Consider the following 7,779-nt stretch of genomic DNA (forward strand, 5'->3'; position numbering starts at 1 on the left):
CCACAATTGTGTGTTAAACTGTGTGGTGCTTGACCTGTAAGTGAACGTGGGCCTGACCTTGCAACAGATACTCCAACTAGCAGTGATAGCACAGAGAGAATGTCATGACAAATTATAGGCTGTGTGGTCCACTACCAACTGGGAGACAGAGTGTGGGGGGAGGCACATAATACTTTTCTGCAGTAACCTCCCAGGACAAGCCCTGTCTGGCTCCTCATCTCTTTTGATTGCACTGATTGATGGTTTCTGACTTGACTGATACACCGGGACAAAGTGAATCTGACACTGCAGCATATGGTGGGTGACCTTATTACTACAGATGCTTTGCAGTTGTTTGACAAATCTCCCAGCAACCAGGTGTGGCTCCATCATGGAGGTCCATTGGCAAAGTCACTGTGCACAAACAGGCTGATAGCTAAAACGGAAATAGCTGTCTGCCGTGCATGTGGGCTCATTCAGTCAGCATTAATGGAGTGATAAGGTTTCCAAATTCAGGTTATTGTGACAAAGTCTTTTGTTGTAGCTCCTTTGGCTCTTACTCGACTAGGAAGCTGTAGCTTAGTGGAGTGCGCCAAGTTAACTAAGCAAATTGGTATTGTTTTAGCTAGCTAATTAACCAGCAAGCTAATTTATAAGATTATAATGACGGCAAATTTATGTTAGAGTTTAATAACCGTATATTTTCATTGGAGCTGTATGTAAAAATGAAAAGACATTCCAATTCACAGCAACGATAGCTGCTGGCGGCTCTGTGGCTGAGCTCAATGCTAACATCAGCATGCTAACATGCTCCAGTGACAATGCTAACATGCACATATTTAGCAGGTATAATGTTGACCATGTGCACCATATTTATTTAGCGTGTTAGTATGCTAACATTTCCCAATTAGCACTCAACACAAAGTACAGCTGAGGCTGATGGGAATGTCATTAGTTTTGGACAAAAAAAAATTTAAATATCGAAAGGTACTGGGCAAATAAAACATTTGACTTGACGATGGTTCTAGATGAAAAGTTAAGGGATCACCAAAGTCGTTAAGGTTCATCCTGTGGGGACCATGAATGCGCATGGCTCCTCCATGATGTTCCACTGACTGATTGATTGATTGATTGATTGTTTCATCAATCAATCTGTCATCCTGACATTCCTGTTCGTCACAAGAAGCCACTATATATACAGAGTAAAGGGATATACTGGAGTTGTTTGCACACTTAACTATAGCTGCCTGCTTATTGTTGACTGTTCACCCGGTGTACTGAATGTCACTGAGAGACGCAAGATACATTGATTCAAGGTCATGATAGTGTTTTTTGTTATAAACACAATATATATATATATATATATATATATATGAGTACAATTCATTAACAATAAGTGGCCTTGGTAGAAATGTAGCTTGTGTCATATATGTGTATATAGGTGTGTATATATATTGATTTTACACATTGAGTTCAGTTTACTCGTCATGAGGACTAACAGTCAGCCTGTTGAATAATATAATCTGCGGCTCTAGAAGGAGCCCTCCAAAGTCTAATAAATTAACCCATGTTGATCAGGGTTAGCTCAGCTTGGTATGGGAGACTAAAATTGTATAACAGGAAGTCTGTGTTACAAAATAAGAAGTTTGAAAGACGTGGGCATTTAACACACCAGGAGGGTCTGATGAAAGATGCTTTCCAGTTGCTCGGGAAATGTAGATCCATTGTTTTGGGGGCATACTAGAGACTAAATGCTCCTGATGCTTCGGCTTTGTATTCTTTTAAAAATAAAAGAATACAAAGAATATCACTGCAATACAGCTTTAAGCTTAAATTCAATGGGCTGTGGTAGAGTGTGATTATATATATGTATATATATGCATTTATTCTGCCTACTTCAATCTCTCAAGGTTTCTCTGCATGTGTTGTTCTTAATAGTAGTAGTAGTAGTGTAGATACAATACATACACAGGCTTTGCTTCATCTATCTCCGTATCCCCCTCTCTCCCTCCCTCTTTTGACTGCATGACACATTTTCCTGCCTTCTGTCAAATTTAGGCATTTTTGCAAGCACACACTGGCTGAACCAAACTTGAACATGAACTCAGGAGGAAATCGTACATTGTCAAAAACACAGCACTTTACAAGTAGAAATGGGCTCTTTACAGTGGCACTGCTGGCACAGGGAGCAGCTATTGTCAAGACCAGGATACAGTGAAGTATAAAGTACACACGATGTGTTTCACAAACATAGTTTCAGAGCTGTCCTTGATGCATCACGATACAGAATATTACAGCAAGGATTGCCTTTATAATTCATTAATTTTGTTTAAAACATGGAGTCATCCATGTGCAGAACTTTCCCCCAGAGGTTGACGAAAAACCATTTTGTATATACAAAGTCAAGCTGTTTTAAAGGGAGTAAGGTCAGAACAGCTGCAGGGATGTTTTCCCATCCTTCCACTTAATCAATAATCCGTGATGTTAAATTCAGAGTTTACGGATCAATGCAGCTCCTCCCGCCGAGATGCCAGCTACAGAGGGAAAAGAGCATCCTTCGTTTTCTGGAAATGAAAATGTCGTTTTAGTAGGGCGTTGCCATTTTGTTGCCCTGTTGATTATGTAAGACCAGACTAATCAGCTGGTATGAATAAAACATGACCATAAACTATTCAGGGTTGTAGTTTCTTATGTTTCTCTCTATAGAATAACAGTGCTGGCTGTTTTCCAGTATTTCCACATTCAGAGAAATCAATGCCGACCCTTCATAGCTAAAAAAAAAAAAAAAACACTCCGTCAAGGAGGACATGGGTGATGCTCAATCCTATCAGATCTCTCTGCCATGGGTGAACTAGCCCCGATACTTCAGCAGGTCAGCAGGTCCACAGCTATCCACTCACCGGTTCTTTGTCTTGTTTTGATATTGGTTCAGTCTGCATGACTTCTGACAACTCGATAGAAACCTCAAGCTGACCAGCATGAACTCGTATTTATGTTTTATTTCAACATCATCTTGTCTCTACTGAGTAGAAAATCACTTCAGTCAAGATACAATTTTGCTCCACCTCAGGGCGAAACAGCTCAAGTTGCCTCATTAACCCAAATATCAAGAGCTTCAAGCTGGAGTCAGTGTACTTTCCCTGACCTCTGGAAATTGTTTATTTTTCACTTGGACTTTGTTCATGTGTCAATGTCCATGAGCAGCAGCTATTACATCATCCTCCTACCCCCGCATCTTTGAACAGGGGTCACAAGCAGTGCAGTGGCGGCCCATTAGTCTGGAAGCCCCAAGCTCAGTCTCTTTGGCCCCCCTGGATGTGACAGCTGCTCCTTTACTCTCAGATGCTGGTCTGAAGCTCGCCATTGAGCAGGGCAGCATTGTGAGTCTCCAAGTTGGCGTTGATGATTGCAGCATCGTTAGCCATCCTGCTCCTGTCTGCCCTGCTGTCACTGCGCTCTATCTCGTCCAGGCCTGCCACCTTTTTCAGACACAGAACGTTCTGAAAGCTCTTCTTGAAGTTGTCCGATAGGAAGGCGTACAAGATGGGGTTTGCGCAGCTGTTGGCGTAGCCGAGCACCACCACAAAGTCAAAGGTGCTCTTCACAGCAGAGGTCGGGTTGATGGAGCTGGTGACTGAAGTGACGTTGAAAACGTAGAAAGGCAGCCAACAGAGGACGAACACCGCCACCACGATGGACACCATGCGTGTCACCTTACGCTCAGAGCGTTTGCGTTTGGTGGAACCCACTCGAATGCCAGACGACTTAACCTGGCAAAGGAATGAACTGTCAGTGCCTTAGAATCTCCCAAATATAAAAGCACAATGTTCACACTGAAATACATAGAAACTAGAATATAGATATGTAATATGTACTAAAGCTTAGGTACACATAATGCATTCTGTGGATTTGCTTTTTTGCCAAGAGTAAGATAAAAAGATTGATACCACAATACAACTAAAAAGCTACAATCTGGAGATCCTAGTATGTTATCCTAGCTTAGCATAAAGACTGAAAGCAGCTAGGCTTGCTCTGTCCAAATTGGTAAAAAATATCTGTTCCATAACCGAAGTGCAAAAACATCATATTGTGTTTTTATGTAAGGTTATGTACTGGACTATTTCTTGGCCAGTCGCAGTGACTTTAACAAGCAAAATATAATGTGTTAATTAGTGAGCTTTAGACATATTGATGCCAAGTTGAGCTAGCAGTGGTGTTTTCATCTAAGTTTTGGCAAGAAAGCAAATAAGTTTATTTTATAAAATGTCAAACTATTGCTTTAAGAGGCAAGGAAACGGTTTATGATCTTGATTATTCGAATTATAACCAATTAATGTGTGCTAGCTAGCTTCGGAACATCTAAAGCCAGATGGCTATCATACTTCCACATTGGATGGCAATCCAAATAAATTAAATATTCTAGACCCGTAGCCAGATATAAGAATATCTCAATATTGATCTTTATTCACACATGTAGAGGAAGGGCTTCCTACTCTCACTCACTGACCGTGGGACTCAACTTTGAACATGCTCTCAAGTCACGCATCTATTTCCTCATGCAGTAAAAAAAATATAAAATAGTTATCTACACAGGAAATAAGAGAAAGTCTCAAAGTATTTTAGTTAATTTAGTTAATTTCTGTGCACTCAGGACGAAGTCTGAACATTTTTTCCAGAGCCCAAAGCACAGAGTTTGTGTATTAGTGAAAAATAATAACTTAATAACTTAAATAACTTAGTTAGGACAGGTAAAGTTAGATTAATTAGGTTCACCAATAATGTAATCCAAGTTTTGCCAAAACATGGATTTTACTGACCACGTTGTAGTGGACTGTATGCTACTGAGAGGTTGTTTTGTCCACCCCATTAACAATTGTGATGCAGCACCACCACTAACTACGCCCTTGATAAATAACATATAATTGAATCAATGCCTCTATGACAACAAAAACTAAACATAATGATCTTCCCAAATGTAGAATTTGTGGCAGATCTGTTGTATTGGATTGCATTAAATTGTATAGGTATGCCCTTGCTTACTGAATGCATTATGCTGGAACAGTTCACCATGCATTGGTATTCATTCTAGCTGTTATTTATCAGAGAGTACAACTGGTGAATAGCTTAATTTAGCTGCCAAGGAAGATGAATTGCCTTTGTAGTCTTATCAGTGAGTATTTGTGAAAGCACCTCTGACATAATCAATTATATATATGATATATATATATATGTGTGTATATATATATATATATATATATATATATATTGACCAATGTGATTTCTCCTTAATTTACTTTTCATACAGTGGTCCTGTTTGTAGCTTTAGGTACTTGCCAACCCTCCAGGGTCAAGTTTTTCAGTGCCCCCTTCCCCCTTGTCCTGCAAACTCCACATTCAGCAACAAAATTACTCCATAAATTCACTAGAATACAGTGAAACAGCAGTCTCTGAAATGAACAATTTTCTGCTGGAAGATCCCTAGGAACTCTCAGAAAATATGCTCTACTGATGTAAGCTGTGATGCCTGGTTGTTACCATATATATATCATTGATCATGATTACTGATTCGGCTTTTCAACTATAAATGCTTTAAAATTGTGAAATTTGCTGGTGAATCTTTCAAACTAAATTCCTGGGTGTTGTGGAGTGATGACCCCGACCCCTGCGGTGGGTAATGTCATAGAGCGCCTGCTCATAAAATGCACCAACTTCACTGATACCAAATCTTAAAATAAAAAGTTGGTAGCCCTGGTAGAGGCGGGTCTCACCTTGACTATGATGAGCAGGTAACACATGCATATGACTGTCAGCGGCAGGAAGAATCCAATGAAGAAGGTGTAGAATATGAAGGATTTGTAATATACATCTTGCGGCTCCGGCCACACGATACCACATACTGGGACCTTGTTCAGGCCACTGAAGATCATAGTAGGTAGGATGACTAACAGCGACACACCCCATACTGTCAGGTTAATTAGCTTGGCTACACGAGGCTTCCGCCATTTTGTGGACTTAATAGGGTGGACCACAGCCAAGTACCGATCAATGCTCATCACCATCAGACAGAAGATGCTGGTGAATTGATTGAGAGAGTCTGAGAGGGTAGAGGAGAGAGAGTGGGGGAATGGAGAAAGACAGGTGAGAAGAGGATATCTATTAAGTAACAGCATCAGTAATTGTTCTTTTTATTAAAACAGGAGGTGAACTAAGTGTAATAAAGGCTGATAGTAAGACTACAGTCTAAATATTCATATACTTAAAGTTCAACATAAAATACTCTTATTTGCAATTTTACGTTAAAGCTGAAGATACTGCCGGGAGATGGTTAGCTTAGCATCTGACCGGAAAACAGGGTAAAACGGCTAGCCTGGCTCTGTCCAAAGTTTTAAAAAAATTCCACCTACCAGCACCTCTAAAGATTGTTAACAAGTTATACTCTATCTTTATAGTCCAATCCATACAAAGTGTAAAAAAACAACAGCGCAACAACACATTTTTAGACTTTTTGATCTGGTAAAACAAGCAAGATGCAATGTATTAATTAGCGAGCTTTGGTAGACTAATTTTAGAGCGAGGCTAGCTTTTCTCCCTGCTTTATGTCTGTTAGTAAACTAAGCTAACAACCTGGCTGTAGATTTATATCTAATGAACATATATAAGAGTGGTATTGATCTTCTGATTTAACTTCCGGAAGAAAAGCAAATTTGAGTATTTCCAAAAATGTCAAACTATTCCTTTAGAGTAGAATAAAAACTTCAAATTGCAACTGAAGTCTTAACATTTCTTCCGAAAGTGAATATGTTTGTCTATCTTCTAATTGCAACCATAGAAGAGGATAATATCCCTAAAAGTAACACTTCTCCTGCTTTCTGAAGTGCACCGTTATCCTTCTGCTCAACACCTACCTACAGTCATGATCACCCTGCAAAGCACCTCTCCAAAGGGCCAGTGCACCAGTGCAAGCTGCAGGGCAATGAACGGCAGGCTCATCATGCACAGAACATCTGCCACCGCCAGGTTCAGGATGTAGATGTTGGTCACCGTCTTCATTTTAGCGTAGCGCAGGATTACATAAATGACCAAGGTGTTGCCGCACAGCCCCACAGCGCATACCATGAAGTAGATTAAGGTGATGACCACCGAGCTGGTCTTGTCCTGGTGAGGCTCACGGGTCTCTGTGATGTTCAGGTCCAGGTCGGACTCATTCCCCTGGATGTAGCTATCGTACAGGAGGGGTTCAGGGATAGAAATGTTGGGGGGTGTCGGAAGAAAGGGCCACTGATCCAAGGCCATGATGGCAGGGGTGGTGTTTAGGTTATCAAAGGGCTACAAGTGGGTCCGAGATGGCGAAGGGTAAAGGTGTACAAAGGGGTTGGAGAAGGTAGATATTACAAGGGTAAAGGGACTTCAGGTGGAAAGTTCTAAGATAAGCCTGTGGTACTGGGATTTTTTCAAACTATGGAGTCTCAGGGTTTGGGGTTCTGGGGATTGGGATGACTGGGGATTTTCATTAACGAGGAACCGCAAGTATCACATCCCAGCTGTAGAGAAACAGTAACAGAAGACAGATCTATGGAGAGGGAGACACGAGACAGAGGAAGACAGAGTGAAAGAACAGTAAGTATGGCTGAGAAACAGAATATTTCCTTTAACAAAAAATAATACTCCATCAAGATCCATGGCAACAGTTGCAAGGTTACTTTACATAATGGCTTTCACGCCTTCAATCAGGCAAACATGTAAAATATTCTCTCTAAAGAATACTCTCATCCTCAACACTACATTCCCGTCACTGCAAGC

At 40.7% G+C, this 7,779-nt stretch overlaps 1 protein-coding gene across 1 annotated transcript; it reads right to left on the reverse strand.

Moving 5' to 3' along the window:
- Positions 1-3,073: 3,073 nt before the first annotated feature.
- LOC118331437 (somatostatin receptor type 2-like) lies at positions 3,074-7,515 on the reverse strand. Its single transcript, XM_035666380.1, has 3 exons — positions 6,885-7,515; positions 5,748-6,073; positions 3,074-3,749 (listed from the first exon to the last, which is right to left on the reverse strand). The coding sequence occupies exons 1-3, from the start codon at positions 7,270-7,272 to the stop codon at positions 3,318-3,320; spliced, it is 1,146 nt and encodes a 381-aa protein (XP_035522273.1). The 5' UTR covers positions 7,273-7,515; the 3' UTR covers positions 3,074-3,317.
- Between the last annotated feature and the right edge of the window lie 264 nt (positions 7,516-7,779).

This window comes from Morone saxatilis, unplaced genomic scaffold (genome assembly GCF_004916995.1).
Source record: "Morone saxatilis isolate NCDOM2014 unplaced genomic scaffold, NCSU_SB_2.0 Contig1, whole genome shotgun sequence".
In the NCBI taxonomy this organism is placed as follows: Eukaryota; Metazoa; Chordata; class Actinopteri; family Moronidae; genus Morone; species Morone saxatilis.

What these genes read in the sequence shown, in the direction of transcription:
- LOC118331437 (XM_035666380.1), bottom strand. Translation starts at nt 7,272, where the DNA reads ATGGCCTTGGATCAGTGGCCCTTTCTTCCGACACCCCCCAACATTTCT. An exon ending in CAGGGTGATCATGACTGTAG is followed by an intron (nt 6,074 to 6,884) that starts GTAGGTGTTGAG and finishes CTACCCTCTCAG; the next exon opens with ACTCTCTCAATCAATTCACC. An exon ending in ACCTGCTCATCATAGTCAAG is followed by an intron (nt 3,750 to 5,747) that starts GTGAGACCCGCC and finishes TTCCTTTGCCAG; the next exon opens with GTTAAGTCGTCTGGCATTCG.